General features: G+C 52.4%; 1 protein-coding gene across 1 annotated transcript; it reads right to left on the bottom strand.

Moving 5' to 3' along the window:
* Positions 1-1,340: 1,340 nt before the first annotated feature.
* Positions 1,341-22,247, bottom strand: LOC140430703 (chymotrypsinogen 2-like). The gene is made up of 7 exons (XM_072518365.1): positions 22,163-22,247; positions 21,960-22,063; positions 17,549-17,628; positions 17,374-17,452; positions 5,957-6,137; positions 1,657-1,790; positions 1,341-1,556 (listed from the first exon to the last, which is right to left on the bottom strand). The coding sequence occupies exons 1-7, from the start codon at positions 22,218-22,220 to the stop codon at positions 1,395-1,397; spliced, it is 798 nt and encodes a 265-aa protein (XP_072374466.1). The 5' UTR covers positions 22,221-22,247; the 3' UTR covers positions 1,341-1,394.
* Positions 22,248-22,485: the final 238 nt, after the last annotated feature.

Below are 22,485 nucleotides of genomic sequence, written 5' to 3' on the forward strand. Positions count from 1 at the left end.
CCGCAACCGCTTTCTTCTCCGCTTCCGCCCGTTGTTTTGCCACCTCCTGATACCTCGAACTACGAGGCCACCAGTCAGGCTTCCTTCCCGCCTTTCAAGGCGCCGTCGTCCCCACCACCACCTCTCCGGCGGTCGACCAGGATCAGACACAAGCCCCAGAGACTAGACTTATGAACATTTGTTTTGTTTGCTATGTTCTGTTTTCTCACATTAGACAGCTGTCTTCACATGTAAATACGTTCACATATGCCACCGCTTGTAAATATGTTAATATATGCCACCACATATAAGTATGTTCCCATATGCCAACAAAACATTTTTTTAAAAGGGAGATGTCATGATATGCAGACATGCAGATAATGATATACAGACAGGCACAGACAGGCAGCTAATGAACACAGAGAACAGGACATGACCAATGAGCAGGCAGGACACTCAGGGGTGGTATCTCACGATAAAAGGCAAGAGACGCTCACACTCCACCTCTTTCCACTGATGAACATCTACAGTGAGAGTCAGGGTGTATGTACAGTATCACACCTCCAGCACGTGGCGAAGAGCTAGTCTGGTTCAGTCAGACAGCGTAACCACACTTAGGTTAGCAGAGAACTCATAGAGAACTGTGCTAACTGTGCTACTGGTTCAATAAATCAGATTGAACTAACTTCAAGGTCTGGAGTATCTTTTGGTTAAAGCTGCATCCAGTTGCAACCTGTGTTAGAACAAAGAACAAAGAAAATTACAGCACAGGAACAGGCCCTTCGGCCCTCCCAGCCTGCGCCGATCCAGATCCTTTATCTAAACCTGTCTCCTATTTTCCAAGGATCTACTTCCCTCTGTTCCCTGCCCGTTCATATATCTGTCTAGATGCATCTTGAATGATGCTATCGTGCCCGCCTCTACCACCTCCGCTGGCAAAGCGTTCCAGGCACCCACCACCCTCTGCGTAAAACACTTTCCACGCACATCTCCCTTAAACTTTCCCCCTCTCACCTTGAAATCGTGACCCCTTGTAATTGACACCCCCACTCTTGGAAAAAGCTTGTTGCTATCCACCCTGTCCATACCTCTCAGAATTTTGTAGACCTCAATCAGGTCCCCCTCAACCTCCGTCTTTCCAACGAAAACAATCCTAATCTACTCAACCTTTCTTCACAGCTAGCACCCTCCATACCAGGCAACATCCTGGTGAACCTCCTCTGCACCCTCTCTAAAGCATCCAGATCCTTCTGGTAATGTGGCGACCAGAACTGCACGCAGTATTCCAAATGTGACCTAACCAAAACTCTGTTATCCCAGAGTACATAACACGACAAGGGGGGAAAGAAAGACACTTCACATTGATTTTTCAAGTTCTTTATTTTAAAACCAATTAAACTTTGATGTAAGGTCCACTAATTGGCAGCCATTGTCTCCACAATCCAGGAGTGGAACTCAGTCACTCTAGCATAGACTGCTGGGATTCTGGTGGAACAGTAACCACTACCCCAGGAAACTATGCCCACCAGATACCAGGCACCGCCATCTTGGCAGACAAGAGGTCCACCTGAGTCACCCTGTAGAAAGAGGACAAAGCAAAACAATGCGATTGTTACAAATTTTTAAGACTATTACTTAATGCAGTGTAAGATTGAGTGTGTGACATATTTTCCATACCATGCAGGACGTCGCACCAGCACCACCAGCGCAGATCATAAACTCCGAGATTTTGTTGCCCCAGGTGTTCTGGCACTGAGCGGTGGTAAGGAGAGGCAGGGCCGCCTGCTGCAGTTGGCATGGCGTGTTGCTCGCTGAGGGATCAAAGAAGAGCTCTTAATATGTACTTAGGTTACTTTTGAGGCGATCCTAAGTTTTCAAATGTTTCTAAAATTAGAATCATAGAATCCCTATGGTGCAGGAGGAGACCATTCAGCCCATCGAGTCTGCACCGACCCTCTGAAAGAGCACTCCACCCAAGCCCACTTCCCGCCCTATCCCAATAACTCTTTAACCTAACCTACACATCCCTGGATGCTAAGGCATGGCCAAACCACCCAACCTGCACATCTTTGGACTGTGGGAGGGAACTCTGCGGAGCACCCGGAGGAAACCCACGCACACACGGGGAGAAAGTGAAAACTTCACACAGATAGTCACCCAAGGTTGGAATTGACCCTGGTGCTCTGAGGCAGCAGTGCTAACCACTGTGCCACCGTGCCAGAACATACCATAAGCGGTTTGCCAATCATGCCAAAGCCATTCGATGGAGTGGATAGAAGGAAACAATTTAGTCTGCTGAGGGTAATCCAGAACAAGGGGCATAATTAGAGCTGAACCATTCAGGAACACAATCAGAAAGCACAGAAGATGATGAAGATCTGGAACTCTTTCCCAAATTACTGTGGATGGTGAGCCAACTGAAACTTTCGCCATTGATCCAATGGGGTAAATGGCCTCCTTCTGCACCTTAAAAGGCTCTGATGCTCAAACTGTAATCAATGAGCTGATTAATGCAATCAATATTGCAATGAACATTAGAAATAACACATTAAACACTTATTTCTTATTAATTACCTCTGCATAAATATTTGCAATTTATTTTCAAATAGTTTAAAATATTTCACTCAATGCAGAGAAAGGTTGTATGAACATACAGTCTCACCACATCTCTTTAGAACACCTCATAGTGTTTCTCACACAGCTAACTGCATTCAACGCCTGGTCACAGAAGTGGATATGGCAGTCATGTTGTGCACAACAACAGTCAAAAAACAGTTTTGGCTCGGTGGCATGGATCTGGGCGCAGCTGCAAAAAGTTAATTTGGCACGACTGGTGGAGGGAATGAAGGTAGACTTTACAGATGTGGGATATTTTGCCGCTGTCACTGGCTGGGCAGACGGTTAAAATGACGGTGGTGCCCAGCTTCTTGTTCATGTTCCAGAACCTCCCCATCTTTGTTCCCAAGTCCTTTAAAAGGAAGGTGAATGGGATAATTTGGGGGTTTGTGTGGGTGGGGAAGAACCCGCATGAGGTGGGTGTTTTTGGAGAGGGGGTGCTGGCATTGTCGGGTTCAATGAACCATTTCTGGGCGGTGAATATCACAATAGTCAGAAAATGGATAGCGGAGGACGGATTGGTTTGGGACAGATGGAGGCAGCGTTGTGTAGGGGGATGAGTTTGAGGGCATTGTTGTTGGTACCCCATCCGTTTTTGCTGGTCTGGCATTCCGTGAACCCGATGGCGGTCTCAGCGTTGCAAATTTGGAACCAGTATGTTCGGGTTGGTGGGCATGTTGCTGCGGGCAATCACAGGTTTTGCCGGCGGGGTTGGATGCAAGATTCTGGGGGTGGCGGCAGATGGGGATAGAGTACTTCAGGGACACGTTTGCAGGCCTGGAAGAGCTGAAAGAAATGTATGAGTTGCCTCAGGGGAATGGCTTCAGATACCTGCAGGGGAGGGACTTTGTGAGGAGAGAGGTGCTGTTCTTCCTGGGGCTGCCCCCTCCGGTGTTGCAAGATAAGCTGTTGTCGGTGGATGTCATTGGGGAGGGGAGAGTGTCAGCCATTTATGGAGAGTTGATGGAGGGGGTGGGTGCTCTGGTGGAGGAGATCAAGCGCAAATGGGAGGAGGAGGTGGGGGCATGGTGAGGGCCGGGCTGTGGAAGGAAGCCCTGTGGAGGGTGAACGCGTTCTCGTCGTGTGTGAGGTTAAACCTCATCCAGTTTAAGGTGGTGCATAGGGTGAGGATGAGCCGGTTCTTTGCAGGGGTGGAGGATAGATGTGGGTGGTGTGCGGGGAGGACAAACGAATGACGTCCACATATTCTGGGTGTGTCCAAGGCTTGAGGGGGTTCTGGCAGGGGTTCTTGGAGGTCATGTCAGAGATTCCGGGTGTAGGGATGGCCTTGAGTCTGGAAGTGGCGATATTTGGAGTATCGGAAGACTGGGGAGCCCAGGTGGGTAGAGAGGCCGATGTGTTGGTCTTTGCCTCCCTGATAGCCCGGAGGTGGATTTTGTTGTGTTGGTGGGACTCGGAGCTGCCAAAAGTGAGGGTGTGAGCACGGGCAGCACGGTAGCATTGTGGATAGCACAATTGCTTCACAGCTCCAGGGTCCCAGGTTCGATTCCGGCTTTGGTCACTGTCTGTGCGGAGTCTGCACATCCTCCCCGTGTGTGCGTGGGTTTTCCTCCGGGTGCTCCGGTTTCCTCCCACAGTCCAAAGACGTGCAGGTTAGGAGGATTGGCCATGATAAATTGCCCTTAGTGTCCAAAATTGCCCTTAGTGTTGGGTGGGGTTACTGGGTTAAGGGGATAGGGTGAAGGTGTTGACCTTGTGTAGGGTGCTCTTTCCAAGAGTCGGTGCAGGCTTGATGGACCGAATGGCCTCCTTCTGCACTGTAAATTCTATGATAATCTATGAGTGAGTGACCTGGCAGAATCCTGCATTTGGAAAAGGTCAGGTTCGCCTTACGGAGGGGAGAGGGAGTTCACCCGGAGGTGGGAGCCATTTCACGATCTCTTCAAGGTGATTTAAGCAGGTGTCAGCGAATGGAGGGGGGTGGGGTGGGCGGTTTGGGGTTTGTTTCTGCTGTTTGGGGGAGGGGGAGATAAGGGGGGAATATTAAGGGGGGAGTTCTTGGCTTGGAATCAGGGATTGTTGGGGCATGTATTCTTTGTTTCTGTGGATTTTTGGTTTCCTAAAATTTCTATGTACATATGTAAAATGCCTTTATTAAAATATTTTTTAAAAAAAACAATTTTGGCTACCCCACACTGTCTCTAACTAATGGACCCCCCTCCCATGTGATACAGCACATATGCCTTGCTGACGTTTAAAGAGACAGGGTTGGATTTTCCCCTGCTCTACCATTCAAAATAAGGCAGAATTACGCAGGGGAAAAATTAGATGCGACGAGTTGTTCAAGAATCAATTGGTCACAACTCCTGTAACCAGAAGGAGAAGAAAATTTACATTGCAGGGTTCAAATGTAATGAAGGTTTCTGTGCTACTTACAGGAATCATTTGTTGCATATTGCCTTTGAACCGTTGCCCTATAGGTAATCTCCAATGGCTTCCATTCTCAAATAAAATCAAAACGCTTGCCAAGAGCTGCGGTTTTACAATGTCCCAGAGAATTGAGCTTAAGCTTCTAATCTTCAGTTTCAAATCCCTCCACATCCTCGCTCCTTCCCACCTTCATGATCTTCTCAAGATTGTATTCCTGCTTAAAGTCTCCAGTTGTCCAACAGTGGCTCATGTCCTATTCCCCTCTCCTTGAGCTGCTTTGGCCAACTTGCCTCTGCCCACTTGGCTTCTCCACCTTGTCACCTCCCTTCGTGCTTAGAAAACCTGCATAAACCTTTCTTCAATTGTGTTTTAATCACTTAAATTTCTTCCTTTTGCCCCACACAGAGCCCTTTCACTATCCAGATTATCCATCACCATGTGCCTTGAGATATTTCGGCTTGAATTCTCCGGCCATTGCCACCCACATTTCCCGCCAGCAGCGCACCCCCACCCACGGGTTTCCCGGCAGTGTTGTGGCTTCAATGGGAAACCCCATTGACAAGCGGAGGGAAGATAGAATCCTGCTGCCAGCTGCCGCGAAACATACGGCTGAGGAACCGGAGAATCCTGGTCCTCTTCTTTGTAATAAACTCTGGCTTCTTGTGCACTGTCACTCCTTCACCTGAACATTAACAGCCGTGCCTTCGACCATGTAGCCCCAAAGCTCTAGAATTCCCTCCTCAATTGTCATCGCCTCCCTTCTCTGCAAAATGAAGCTTAAAGACTGCCTCTGACCAAGTGTTTAGTCACTTGTCCTAAAGTTTCCTTCTTTTGATCCAGTGCCAATTTTTATCTGATTATGCTCCTGCAAAACTCCTGTGGCACTCTATGCCTGAACCATACCATATTAGTATGTAGTATTCTGCAGACAACACAGTTTATTTGGAAAGTAATTATGAGGGTCCCATACCAGACGATTGGGTTAGACCCCATCCTGAAGTGACACACAACTTTCCCCCTGGGAAATCAGCAGGTGCACTTGCCAGACACACTGGGGAAATGCGGTTAGTGAATTTAACAGGGGATGTGAGCTTCACCAGAGTAACATCATTATTGATGGTGTATGGATTCCATGCGGGATGGGTAATGACCTGTAACAGAAAAGGTGAAGGTTAGATCCAACTCACTTGGGATGATTAAGCTTCCATCCTATTATACAGAAGGAACGATACTTGCTCTCAAGTTTGGTAAATAGAGGAGCTCAACTGCTGCTACTTCGCATTTCCCTCATAAAGGATCTAGGAGTGGGGGAAGGTAGTTCCAGTAAAGCTGGAGCAATTGAGTGGGAACAGCTCTGAAGAACCACCGCTGAGAGATTGCTGTGACCATGTAGCCCAGAATGATGCCTAATCTTCCCCGATTATTTTTAAAATTTAATTTCATGTAGCTAACACGATTATCACATCCCCTGTTGAGAGGATAAATGTACCTTCAAAAAAATTGGGCCGTTTATGATTTTTTTTGTGGTTATATGTGGGATTGACACTGTCCATTATCAGGCTTTGAAAGGGCCTTGCAGCATCTCCAGTGTGAAGAAAAAGACTCATGTTTCAGGTCTCCCCAAACTTTCCACACTCTCCACAGATGCTGCCTGGTCTTTCCAGTATTTTGCAATTTTGATTTCAAATTTCCAACATGTTTATGTAGTATGTGTCATATTTAGCTTTTTGTTCTAAGAGGCCCTGGGCCAAGCTCCATGTGTATCAGTACAATACACCCAGGATAACTGACCCCATATTATATGACTGATTGCATCACTAATCTCTGCACAAGTCTAATAAAGGGGAGGATACCATAATAAGATCAGAATAAAGGACATATTCAGAATGTAAATCAGGGGGAAAGCAAATTCTGACACTTTTGTGTTGGCATGGCCTCTTGATTTAGCAATATAAACATTTGCCACCAGTGCAGAATAAAAGTGTAAATAATAATAATAAAATCACTTATTGTCAGAAGTAGGCTTCAATGAAGTTACTGTAAAAAGCCACTCGTCGCCACATTCCGGCGCCTGTTCGGGGAGGCCAGTACGGGAATTGAACCCCCGCTGCTGGCCTTGTTCTGCATCACAAGCCAGCTGTTTAGCCCACTGTGCTAAACCAGCCCCTAACAACATGGGCCGGGATTCTCCGTGAATCGGCGCGATGGCCCGAACCCGGCGCCAAAAAATGGCGCGAACCAGTCCGGCATCGGGCCCCCCGAAACGTCGCGAATTCTCCGGCCGGGAATGGGCTAGTAGCGGCGCGACGCCATTTGCGACGGCGTCACCCGTCAAGGTCGCGCGCGACGTCACTGCACAAAAGATGCCACCCCCCCCCACCCGGAGACCCGGCAAAATGCCCGCCCGCCACGCAGCACCAAGTGAGACCCCCAACTGCCTGCCCCCCGTTCCACTTCCCCATACCCCCTTCCCCCATATCCCCCTTCCCCCATTTCCCACCTTCCCCCATATCCCCCATACCCTCCCTTCCCCCATATCCCCCCTTCCCCAATATCCCCCTTCCCCATATCCCCACTTCCCCCATATCCTCCCTTACCCCCTTCCCGCATATTGAACTTCCCCCATATCCCCCATATCCCCCCTTCCCCCATATCCCCCTCTCACATATCCCCCATATCTCCTTCCATCATATCCCCCTTCCCCCATATCCCCCTTTCCCCCAAATCCCCCTTCCCCCATATCCCCTTTCCCCATATCCCTGTATCCCCTTCCCCATATCCACCTTCCCCCATATGCCCCTTCCCCATATCCCCCTTTCCCCATATCCCCTTCCCCCATATCCACCCATATCCACCCATCCACCATATCCCCTTTCCCCCACATCCCCTTCCCCCTATCCCCCCTTCCCCCATATCCCCCCATACGGGGGATATGGGGGAGGATAATATGGAGGAAGGGGGTTATGGGGGAAGGGGTGTAAGGGGGAAGGGAGGATAGGGGGAAGAGGATATAGGGGAAGGGGAAATGGGGAAGGGGCGATATGGTGGGATATGGGGAAGGGGGATATGGGAGATATGGGGGAAGGGGGATATGGGGGATATGGGGGAAGGGGGATATGGGGGAAGGGGCGATATGGGGGACGGGGGGATGGGGGGAAGATGGATATGGGGTAGACGGATATGGGGGAAGGGGGATATGACGGAAGGGGATATGCGGAAGGGGGGATATGGGGGAAGGGGGTATGGGAAAGGGGGATATGGCGGAAGGGGGATATGGGGGAAGGGGGGTATTGGGGAAGGGGATATGGGGAAGGGGAAATATGGGGGATATGGGGGAAGGGGGACATGTGGAAGGGGGGATATGGGGGATATGGGGGAAGGGGGGACATGGGGGAAGGGGGATATGGGGGAAATGGGGATATGGGGAAGGGGGAAATGTGGGAAGGGGGGATATGGGGGAAGGGGGATATGGTGGAAGGGGATATGGGGGAAGGGGGTATGGGGGAATGGGGGAAGGGGGATATGGGAGAAGGGGATATGGGGAAGGGTGTTATGGGGAAGAGGATATGGGGATATGGGAAAGGGGGTTATGGGGGAGGGAGGTATGGGGGATATGGGGGTAGGGGGTATATGGGGAAGGGGATATGAGGGAAGAGGGGATATGGGGGAAGGTGGATATGGGGGAAGGGGGGATATGGGGAAGTGGGTATGGGGAAGAGGGGATATGGGGAAAGTGAATATGTGAGAAGGGGGATATGGGAAAGGGGGTTATGGGGGAGGGAGTTATGGGGGATATGGGGGTAGGGGGTATATGGGGAAGGGGATATGAGGGAAGAGGGGATATGGGGGTAGGGGGGATATGGGGAAGGGGGATATGGGGAAGAGGGGATATGGGGAAAGTGGATATGTGAGAAGGGGGGATATGGGGAAAGGGGTGTATGGGGGGATATGGGGGAAAGGGGGTATGGGGAAGGGGGATATGGGGGAAGGGGCTATGGAGGAAGGGGCTATGGGGAAGGGGATATGGGGAAGAGGGGATATGGGGGAAGGGGGTTATGGAGAAGGGGGATCTGGGGGAAGGGGGATCTGGGGGAAGGGGGATCTGGGGGAAGGGGGATATGGGTGAAGGGGGATATGGGGAAGGGGTTATGGGAAATATGGGGGAAGGGGGTATGGGGGGATATGGGGAAGGGGGATCTGGGGGAAAGGGGTATGGGTGAATATGGGGGTGGGGGATATGGGGGAAGGGGGATATGGCGGGAGGGGGATTTGGGTGAAGGGGGGATATGGGGGAAGGGGATATGGGTATATGGGGGAAGGGGGTATCGGGCGATATGGGGGAAATGGGGATATGGGGGAAGGGGGAAATGGGGAAGGGGGAACATGGGGGAAGGGGAGATATGGTGGAAGGGGGATATGGGGGAAGGAGGATATGGGGAAGGGGGGATATGGGGGACGGGGATAGGGGGAAGGGGATATGGGCAAAGGGGGATATGGGGAAGGGGATATGGGGGAAGGGGATATGGGAGATATGGGGAAGGGGGATATGGGGAAAGGGGGATATGGGGAAGGGCGATATGGGAGAAAGGGGGATATGGGGGAAGGGGATATGGGGGAAGAGGGCTATGGGGGGATATGGGGAAAGGGGTGATATGGGGAAGGGGGAAATGGGGGAAGGGGATATGGGGGATGGGGGGATATGGGGATATGGGGTAGGGGGGATAGGGGTGAAGGGGATATGGCGATATGGGGAAGGGGGATCTGGGGGAAGGAGGGATATGGGGGAAGGGGATATGGGGGGGTATGGGGGAAGGGGGATATGGGTGATGGGGGATATGGGGGAAGGGGATATGGGGGATATGGGAGATGGGGCTAAGGGGATATGGGGAAGGGGATATGGGGGAAGGGGGCTATGGGGGAAGGGGGTATGGGTGGATATGGGTGAAGGGAGGATAAGTGGGAAGGGGGATATGGCGGGAGGGGGGATGTGGGAGAAGGTGGGCCCATCAGGCATACAATGCCCCCAGGACACGAGCCAGGGACAGACCCGGAGCACCAGGCGGACGCCGCCCACATCTAGTCCGAGTGCGGCAACGCCGGCGGGCCACACCCAGCGACGAGGGCAGCTACAGCAACAGGCACCCGTCGCAGCCGACCCAGGACACTGACGCACCGGACACTGATGCACAGGACCCTAACACACAGGACCCTAACACACAGGACACTGACACACAGGACACTGACACACAGGACCCTAACACACAGGACACTGACACACAGGACACTGACACACAGGACCCTAACACACAGGACACTGACACACAGGATACTGACACACAGGACCCTAACACACAGGACCCTAACACACAGGACACTGACACACAGGACACTGACACACAGGACACTGACACACAGGACCCTAACACACAGGATCCTGACACACAGGACACTGACACACAGGACACTGACACACAGGACACCGACACACAGGACCCTAACACACAGGATCCTGACACACAGGACACTGACACACAGGACACTGACACACAGGACACCGACGCACAGGACATTGACACACAGGACCCTAACACACAGGATCCTAACACACAGGACCCTAACACACAGCACCCTGACACACAGGACACAGACACACAGGGCCCTAACACACAGGACCCTAACACACAGGACACCGACGCCCAGGACACTGATGCACAGGACACTGACACACAGGACACTGACACACAGGACCCTAACACACAGGACCCTAACACACAGGACACTGACACACAGGACCCTAACACACAGGACCCTAACACACAGGACACTGACACACAGGACACTGACACACAGGACACTGACACACAGGACCCTAACACACAGGACACTGACACACAGGATACTGACACACAGGACACCGACACACAGGACCCTAACACACAGGATCCTGACACACAGGACACTGACACACAAGACACTGACACACAGGACACTGACACACAGGACACTGGCGCACAGGACATTGACACACAGGACCCTAACACACAGGATCCTAACACACAGGACCCTAACACACAGCACCCTGACACACAGGACACCGACACACAGGGCCCTAACACACAGGACCCTAACACACAGGACACCGACGCCCAGGACACTGATGCACAGGACACTGACACACAGGATACTGACACACAGGACCCTAACACACAAGACACCGACACACAGGATCCTAACACACAGGACACTGATGCACAGGACACCGATACACAAGACACCGACACACAGGACCCTAACACACAGGACACTGATGCACAGGGCACAGACACACAGGACCCTAACACACAGGACACTGATGCACAGGACACCGACACACAGGACACCGACACACAGGACCCTAACACACAGGACCCTAACACACAGGACACTGACACACAGGACACTGACACACAGGACACCGACACACAGGACCCTAACACACAGGACACTGACACACAGGACACTGACACACAGGATACTGACACACAGGACACCGACACACAGGACCCTAACACACAGGATCCTGACACACAGGACACTGACACACAAGACACTGACACACAGGACACTGACACACAGGACACTGGCGCACAGGACATTGACACACAGGACCCTAACACACAGGATCCTAACACACAGGACCCTAACACACAGCACCCTGACACACAGGACACCGACACACAGGGCCCTAACACACAGGACCCTAACACACAGGACACCGACGCCCAGGACACTGATGCACAGGACACTGACACACAGGATACTGACACACAGGACCCTAACACACAAGACACCGACACACAGGATCCTAACACACAGGACACTGATGCACAGGACACCGATACACAAGACACCGACACACAGGACCCTAACACACAGGACACTGATGCACAGGGCACAGACACACAGGACCCTAACACACAGGACACTGATGCACAGGACACCGACACACAGGACACCGACACACAGGACCCTAACACACAGGACCCTAACACACAGGACACTGACACACAGGACACTGACACACAGGACACCGACACACAGGACCCTAACACACAGGACACTGACACACAGGACACTGACACACAGGACACTGACACACAGGACACTGACGCACAGGACATTGACACACAGGACCCTAACACACAGGATCCTAACACACAGGACCCTAACACACAGCACCCTGACACACAGGACACCGACGCCCAGGACACTGATGCACAGGACACTGACTCACAGGACACTGACACACAGGACCCTAACACACAAGACACCGACACACAGGACCCTAACACACAGGACACTGATGCACAGGACACCGACACACAAGACACCGACACACAGGACCCTAACACACAGGACACTGATGCACAGGACACAGACACACAGGACCCTAACACACAGGACACTGATGCACAGGACACCGACACACAGGACACCGACACACAGGACCCTAACACACAGGACCCTAACACACAGGACACTGACACACAGGACACTGACACACAGGACACCGACACACAGGACCCTAACACACAGGATCCTAACACACAGGACCCTAACACACAGCACCCTGACACACAGGACACCGACACACAGGGCCCTAACACACAGGACCCTAACACACAGGACACCGACGCCCAGGACACTGATGCACAGGACACTGACTCACAGGACACTGACACACAGGACCCTAATACACAAGACACCGTCACACAGGACCCTAACACACAGGACACTGATGCACAGGACACCGACACACAGGACCCTAACACACAGGACACTGATGCACAGGACACAGACACACAGGACCCTAACACACAGGACACTGATGCACAGGACACCGACACACAGGACACCGACACACAGGACCCTAACACACAGGACCCTAACACACAGGACACTGACACACAGGACACTGACACACAGGACACTGACACACAGGACACCGACACACAGGACCCTAACACACAGGACACTGACACACAGCACCCTGACACACAGGACACCGACACACAGGGCCCTAACACACAGGACCCTAACACACAGGACACCGACGCCCAGGACACTGATGCACAGGACACTGACACACAGGATACTGACACACAGGACCCTAACACACAAGACACCGACACACAGGATCCTAACACACAGGACACTGATGCACAGGACACCGATACACAAGACACCGACACACAGGACCCTAACACACAGGACACTGATGCACAGGGCACAGACACACAGGACCCTAACACACAGGACACTGATGCACAGGACACCGACACACAGGACACCGACACACAGGACCCTAACACACAGGACCCTAACACACAGGACACTGACACACAGGACACTGACACACAGGACACCGACACACAGGACCCTAACACACAGGACACTGACACACAGGACACTGACACACAGGACACTGACACACAGGACACTGACGCACAGGACATTGACACACAGGACCCTAACACACAGGATCCTAACACACAGGACCCTAACACACAGCACCCTGACACACAGGACACCGACGCCCAGGACACTGATGCACAGGACACTGACTCACAGGACACTGACACACAGGACCCTAACACACAAGACACCGACACACAGGACCCTAACACACAGGACACTGATGCACAGGACACCGACACACAAGACACCGACACACAGGACCCTAACACACAGGACACTGATGCACAGGACACAGACACACAGGACCCTAACACACAGGACACTGATGCACAGGACACCGACACACAGGACACCGACACACAGGACCCTAACACACAGGACCCTAACACACAGGACACTGACACACAGGACACTGACACACAGGACACCGACACACAGGACCCTAACACACAGGATCCTAACACACAGGACCCTAACACACAGCACCCTGACACACAGGACACCGACACACAGGGCCCTAACACACAGGACCCTAACACACAGGACACCGACGCCCAGGACACTGATGCACAGGACACTGACTCACAGGACACTGACACACAGGACCCTAATACACAAGACACCGTCACACAGGACCCTAACACACAGGACACTGATGCACAGGACACCGACACACAGGACCCTGACACACAGGACACTGATGCACAGGACACAGACACACAGGACCCTAACACACAGGACACTGATGCACAGGACACCGACACACAGGACACCGACACACAGGACCCTAACACACAGGACCCTAACACACAGGACACTGACACACAGGACACTGACACACAGGACACTGACACACAGGACACCGACACACAGGACCCTAACACACAGGACACTGACACACAGCACCCTGACACACAGGACACCGACACACAGGGCCCTAACACACAGGACACTGACACACAGGACACTGACACACAGGACACTGACACACAGGACACTGACGCACAGGACATTGACACACAGGACCCTAACACACAGGATCCTAACACACAGGACCCTAACACACAGCACCCTGACACACAGGACACCGACACACAGGGCCCTAACACACAGGACCCTAACACACAGGACACCGACCCCAGGACACTGATGCACAGGACACTGACTCACAGGACCCTAACACACAGGACCCTAACACACAGGACACTGACACACAGGACACTGACACACAGGACACTGACACACAGGACACCGACACACAGGACCCTAACACACAGGACACTGACACACAGGACACTGACACACAGGACGCCGACACACAGGACCCTAACACACAGGATCCTGACACACAGGACACTGACACACAGGACACTGACACACAGGACACTGACGCACAGGACATTGACACACAGGACCCTAACACACAGGATCCTAACACACTGGACCCTAACACACAGCACCCTGACACACAGGACACCGACACACAGGGCCCTAACACACAGGACACTGACACACAAGACACCGACACACAGGACCCTAACACACAGGACACCGACACACAGGACCCTAACACATAAGACACCAACACACAGGACCCTAACACACAGGACACTGATGCACAGGACACAGACACACAGGACCCTAACACACAGGACACTGATGCACAGGACACCGACACACAGGACCCTAACACATAAGACACCAACACACAGGACCCTAACACACAGGACCCTAACACACAGGACACCGACACACAGGGCCGTAACACACAGCACCATAACACACAGGACCCTAACACACTGGACCCTAACACACAGGACCCTAACACACAGGACACTGACGCACACGACACCCACACACAGGGGACGGGTGGACAGGAATCACCACTCCAGGGGACCCCGGACTTGGGGTCGGATAGGGAGCACGCCATTACGCCACTGCTATCTCCTACACCCTCCACCATCGCAGAGACACTCACCTCGGTTGGGCACTTTAGCGATGAGGCTTCTGGTACACTAACTGGTGCGCACAACACAGCCGTCCCGGTACAGCAGGTGGGGGCAGGAGCAGCCGAGGGGCCGGGCGGTCGGAGGGCAGCCTGGCCCCAGCAACCATCTGCCGCCCAGGCGGGTCCCGGGTTCCTGGAATTACCACACCCACCCATAGACCCGATGCAGGCACGGACCAAGCGACGACCGAAGTGGGTGACGGCCGGCTTGCGGCAGCTGCAGACGAAGATGGAGGAGTCCACCCGCGTGCTGGAGCAGATAGTGGTTCCGGTCATTCGTGCCACCCAGGCCGACACCTCACGGGTGGCGTCCGCGGTGGAGGCAATGGGTGCGACGGTGTCAGACATGGGTCGCAGTATGCAAGGTGTGGGGCTTTCCGTGCAGGTGGCGTCCGTGGCCCAGGACATGGCTGCCCTCTCACACGGAGCCAGAGCCAGCGGCAGATCGCAGAGGCGCTCAACGCCGTGGCCCAGTCTCTGCAGGCCATCGCTGAGGGCATCGGCGCCATTGCCCAGGTGCTGGCCGGCGTTGCCCAGACACAGACAGGGATGGCCAACTCCCTGAGCTCCACGGCTGCAAACTTGCAGACCCTTGTTGATACCAGGGCGGGCCTCCAGGACTGGCAGCGCCAGGTTTCGGGGGGGCGTCGGGTGCTCAGTCCATTCGCATCCCCAACCCATGTAGAGGCCCGGGGGCCATCGGGCACCCCGAGGGAGGAGGAGGTGCTGGGGCCTGTTCCGGGTCCCCCTGTAGGGGAGGTCCCGGAACACCGCGACACCTCGGACTCCCCCCCTTCCGTCCCAGGTGCATCTGGTGGGCAACGGGCAGGACAGGCTGGCAGCTTGCCATCCCAGCCGCCCGGGCCCGTAAGGCCAAAAAATTAGACACTGAGTAAATTGTCACGGGTGCAGGGCATAGGTTAGTTCTGGAGCTAGGGCACGTGTATGAACTGTTTGTTATTAAAATCACTTTCACACCGACTGAAGCTGCCGTTGTGCTCTGTCCGATGCGTGCGGGGGTGTGGTGTGATGTGAGTGCCAGTGGGTGTGTGAGGGGTGGTAGAACGTCGGCCTCAGGTGAGTGTGTCCCCCCCTCCCCCCCCCGAGTCGCCATCGCCATCCCCCTGGGCAGACGACAGGACCGTGCGCTGCAGTGTCGCGGCCGCATGCAGGGGCGGTCCGGGTGGAGGGTGGTACTGTGGCCATGGGTCAGATATTGTCCAATGATGTAGAGCCCAGAGCTCATCGCAGGGCGGGTTGTCATCATCCTCCATGGCCTGCAATAGACCCGCATCCACTGGCGACCGTGTGAGCCCGGCCCGTTGTACCGCAGGTGGATATGCAATGGAGGGATGGTGTGCATGCGGGTGGGGTGCCTATCTAGGCCCAAGCCCTCACCCTATCCCTGTAGCCCAGTAACCACACCTCACGTTTTGGACTCTAAGGGCAATTTGTCATGGCCAATCCACCTAACCTGCATATTTGGGACTGTGGGAGGAAACCGGAGCACCCGAAGGAAACCCACAGAGACACAGAGAGAACGTGCAAACTCCACACAGACGGTCACCCGAGATCGGAAATGAACTCGGGTACCTGGAGCTATGAGGCAGCAGTGCTAACCACTGTGCCACCATGCCGCCCCGTACAGGCCACACCGGGTGAGGACGAGGGGATTCCTTCCCTAAACAATATTAGTAAACCCGTAGGCTTTTGCATCAATCCGGCAGCCTCACGGTCACGTTTATTGAATGCCAACTTTTTATTTCTAGAGTTGTTTGAACTGAATTCAGATTCTCAATGGTGGAATTTGACCTTGCATTAACTGGTTTACCATTTCAACTAACATTGTCAGTACACTATTCTAAACAATGATTTCTTTCTATAAAATTAGGCAATGAAGTCACCAGAGGATTTATCGGTACCTTTTGAATCCTGAGAACCTGGGAGTCTTCGTTTGACGAACATTTATTGGACACTCCAACGATTGCCCTATGTGCTGTGCTATAGGAAAGCAAGACAATTTTCAGAGTAGGGCTCTGATGTTCATGATTACTATCATTATGGATTCTGAAGATTCTCAGTGAGTGGAATTCTTACCTCACACCGCAATGGGCAGCAGTCACAAACCAGTTTTCATTGATCAAGGAGCCTCCACAGAAATGCCAGCCAGTGGTGTCCTGTTAGACAGCAGCGATGAGTATTTAACAGAAAAAAGGGTGAAAAAAAATCACTTTCCTTTGGCCGTCACCATGCCAGTATCCATCACTGTCAATCAAAATGTCCAACTCATACAAGCATCTCCGCCCACCTTGTCGTGTGCAAGTGTCCGCATTAAACTGACCAATATCATAGATTATCATAGAATTTACAGTGCAGAAGGAGGCCATTCGGCCCATCGAGTCTGCACCGGCTCTTGAAAAGAGCACCCTACCCAAGGTCAACACCTCCATCCTATCCCCATAACCCAGTAACCCCATCCAACACTAAGGGCAATTTTGGACACTAAGGGCAATTTATCATGGCCAATCCACCTAACCTGCACATCTTTGGACTGTGGGAGGAAACCGGAGCACCCGGAGGAAACCCACACACACACGGGGAGGATGTGCAGACTCCGCACAGACAGTGACCCAAGCTGGAATCGAACCTGGGACCCTGGAGCTGTGAAGCAATTGTGCTATCCACAAGGCTACCGTGCTGCCCCATGTGAATCTAATGCAGATATGCCACATTTTTGGGGGCAGCTTCAAAGCTACGATCATTTATTTAAAAAAAGGTTTTGTGTACAAAACAATTAGTCTTTAAAATTATCTGAAATATATATATTGCAGAAATTATATTGGAATCAGAGTAAGTTGATTGTTTCAGGACAGAAACGTTGAGCCCACTTGTTATTTGCTTTGCTGTCTATGAGGATTCTTCAATCTGATTGGCTGTTCAGCCTATTTGGTGGCATAATTATTGCTGGAAACCCGAGATGCCCAATATCTGCTGCCAGAATCAGATTTTGCAGTCAGCGGTGAAGTGTTAACAACTGTTGGCATCAAAAAATACTGCCCGCAAAGATTTTGTGATCCCTATGCGTGAATTTCATCTTTCCCGATGCTAATTTCATTCTGGCACCAGATATCGACATCTTGGGTTTCCAGCAACAATTACGCCAGCAAACAGGCTGAGCAGCCAATCAGATTGAAGAATCCTCATAGACAGCAAAGCTACCTTTTTGCTTTTTATAATTTTGCAGAAAGTTAAATTAAGAATACGATTGACATGTGGTAGCAGCAGAAATATTGCAAACCAACTTCATAAAAAAGTTAATTGAAATGGAAAAATTTGACTTATCATAATGATAAAATTATTGACATTTGGCGGGATTCTACATCCAGCGATGTCAGAATTGGGAAATGCAATTGGGCGGGGAATCATGCGTGTGCTGAAAATTGCGGCAGGTGCCCGGCGCCTGACGGAATGCCATGCTCTGGTGTCTCGACATTGGAGTCAATGCATTCTACTCGGCACACCCAGTAAACGCTGTTGGCAAATCATTAACTGGCCCGACCTAGTATTCCCCAGGGCTCTGCCTCCGCCAGGAGGAATTACCGATGGTGAGTTTTACTTGCAGTTCCAAAAATCGGGAAACAGGCACCATAGGTGCTAAGGGAGAGAGGAGGTAGGATATATTCCCAGAAGTGCACGTGGCATGGAGAGAGGGGTTGGGGTTGGGGAGGGTGGTGGGGATGGGGGCACCCACATGGCTGGTGTCACTCTGCGCAAACGCAGGCCAAGGTGGACAGTCAGTGTGGTGTGCAGTAAGATGGTTGTCTTGCAGGCCGTGGCAATGGCGGTCCATGCTTGAACACCACCAGGGCTCACCCTGAAGCCATGCTCCATTCCCTGATCGCCCCCAACTAACACCCCCCCGGCCCTGACAGATGCCTCCCCAGCCAGCCATGCCCTCCCAGCTAGCTATGCGCCGGGTACCGACGGAGCCAGGGGTGCAGTGCGGAGGGCAGAGTGCCAGGAGGAATGGCCATGGATGCGTGTGGAGATTGAGGGGGGGAGGGGGACATGCGGGTGCAGTGCAGGCCGAGGTCACCACATAGCCCGGTGGACCTGGTTGAACACAGAGGTACACACATTGCTAACATGTCGGCCTTTTACCCCCTGCAAACAATGGACTCCTGAATCCAACCAGGAATTGTGGCCTTCATCCTAGCCGCCGCAGCCCTGGGGGGCGCACTGAGGCTGTAGGAGCAGGAGGTGCTCGGGGAGGAATCTGCAGCAGCGGAGCCTGCAGAGGAACAGGAGCCGGCCAGTGAGGCTGGAGAGCCCCCTGCCCAGCATGCCGAGGAGGAGGTGGGAAGGAGGTGCCGCATGAGGCCTCGAGTATACCGGCAGCACCTGTCATTCGAAGACCTGCCGGACTGGCCATGCCGTTGAAGACTGCAGCTGAGCAGGGAGACAGTGCGACATATCTGTTGGATCATCGTGCACCTGGAACCGCAGAGGTATTGGGGAGGAAACCCGCTCCCGGTGGCCGTCAAGGTGATGGTGGCTGTCAAGGCAGCTGGTGGCCTTCGTGACCAGGGCACCCGGCCATGGCGGGCGATATGGGTGCTGGCATGTGGTGAGGGTGGCGAGCAAGCAGACTGCTGATGGTGTGGTTCATTTGCCCTCTGGGTTGCGGGGTTGGTTACAGGTTTGTGGGATGGGGGTTGGTGCCAGGGACACAGTGCTGCTTCCTCACACTGTCCGCCCTGAGAAGGTCGTGCAGCTTCTTCCGGCACTGTTGGCCAGTCCTGGCGGTGGGGCCCACGGCGCTCACAGCCTCTGCCACCTGCCCCAGGCCAGGTGTACAGTGGCGAGTGGCAGCCCCCTTCACACCCCGGGGAACAGAGTGGCCCGCCTCTCCTTCAAGGTGTCCAGCAGGGTCTCCAGCTCGGTGTCCGTAAACTGGGGTGCCGCTCTCCGTGCTGCCATCTTATTGGCTGGGCTGAGTGTGTAGGTGGGGAGTGTTAACAAGTGGCTGCAGCTCCTCATCCTCTTGAGTGGCAATCCCGACCCTGACCAATCGGACACTGTTTTTCATTAGAATTGATTGTGTTCCACGTGGCACGGGTGCTAACGGATCATTAATTGTCCCGGGACCGGCAGCAATTTAGTTGTTGTAGAAGTCCACCGATTCAGATCCGACATCAACACTTTTAGTTTCTGAAACGGAGAATCCCACCCCCCCACTTGTTCATCAATAGATTTTGATTTTGGAGACTATCAAAAGCCAAGTTACACCTCATTCACAAAGGCACTGCTCTTTCAAGTGCTTTCACTATGAAATCAATAATGTTGTGCCCAAATTTAAAAGCAGAACCTAACAATCTGCATTGTTACCTGATGCTTGTGCCAATTGGCATAAGGATTCTGATTTTAAAAACAGGTTAAAGGGATATGGGGACTAGCTAGAGAGGTGGTTTTGAGACCAGGGAGAGATCATCCATGATCTGATTGAATGACGGAGCAGGCTCGAAGGGCTGAATTGCCAACTTCTGCTCCTAATTCCCATGTTCCTATGTTCTTATGTTCCTATGATCAACGGAATAGAAGATTACATGTGTGGCTGAGAAACTGGGCCTGGGCTTTCAACTTTGAGGAGGGGAGCATGAGTCTGGCCATTTTCCTACGTTGCTGTCCCGCCTCCTTCCTGTCAGTGCCCACTCCTGCTGTTTTCACCATTGGCGATGGGGCGGGCTGGAGTTGAGGCTGGCATTTCTGGAAGCAGGCCAAAGGCCAGAATTGAGGTGAGTGGATGCTGAGTTCAAAGGCCTGACTCCAGTCCCTGGGATATTGACCCAGATCTGTTGCTGAGTGTTTTACCCTCCCTCTAAATCCTCACCCCCAACCTTGACTCCCCCTTACTCACCTTACATGTCCCATTGTCACCCTATGCCCCTGCTGCTGCTGAATGCAGATTCAGCCAGATGTGATTCGGGATTGCGATAGCTGGAGTACTGAACTCCAGATGGCACCGTTGGTGTCAAATCAGAATTGCCCACGGATTGGCATCATAGTTTCTCTGCTGTGCTCACTGCCAGAAGATGTCTAGTGCCCTCACCAGTATGATGGCTGGCACAGCACCCCAGAGTCGTGTGTGCGTGGATCTCCGACAGCAGCTGCAGTGCCCAAACATATGGTGCTCCCAGCCCGGGATTTCCACTGCAAATGTTGTAGCCAAGCATAATCTGAGATTAGACCGAGTTTCCTTATTCTTAGTGAAAGAGGTCAGCAGATCAGATACTGTTTGGACATATGCTTCTCCGGATGACAAAAAAAACTAAGGTAAAATGACTGTGTAATTGAAAATAGGAAAAGGAACAGAAACAAAATTCAAAGCAGATCAGTACTATTGAGAGTTCCGCTCAATTGTGTTGACGGCTGTTTTATAAAGCATGTCTGCCATTAATGTCTGGCACGTTGGGAGTTGTGCTAATCTCTAACTGTAGTAACAACATACCTGCAGCGAGACTTGCCATGGCCAGGATCCTGAGACAGCATTTTCACCATTTACAATCCTTGCGTAGCCAGTGACCAAAGGGCTGATGGCGGGGACTCCACAGCCTAGATTTCAAGTAGTCAGTGCATAGTCAGTGGTCTGCTTAAGCAATGTGCCTCCAACTAAATCAGAAGCTAAAATAGTCACTCTAAAATGTAACTTACTCTGTCCGTAAGCTGTGCCGAGGAGGGCGAGACAGGAGATGAGCCAGAGGAAAGCCATGACTGCTGCTTTGGCTGCTATTTTGAGTTTGAGAATTGTGATTTAAGGCATTATATAGCCTAACTGCAATGTTGGCTAGCAAATAGATTAAACTCTGAGCTTTGTAACCATGTGTACCTGACAGCATTTCTTTCCAAAGTAAATTGATGATGTGGAAAGTACACCCATTGTTGAAACAGTGAATATAAGTGACTGACTCTTGATAAAGTTAGTATGTGCATCTGGAAATGATGAACGCAGTTAAAATTTCTGCAAAGCGAAGATC

The sequence above is a fragment of the Scyliorhinus torazame genome, chromosome 10 (assembly GCF_047496885.1).
Source record: "Scyliorhinus torazame isolate Kashiwa2021f chromosome 10, sScyTor2.1, whole genome shotgun sequence".
Taxonomy (NCBI): domain Eukaryota; kingdom Metazoa; phylum Chordata; class Chondrichthyes; order Carcharhiniformes; family Scyliorhinidae; genus Scyliorhinus; species Scyliorhinus torazame.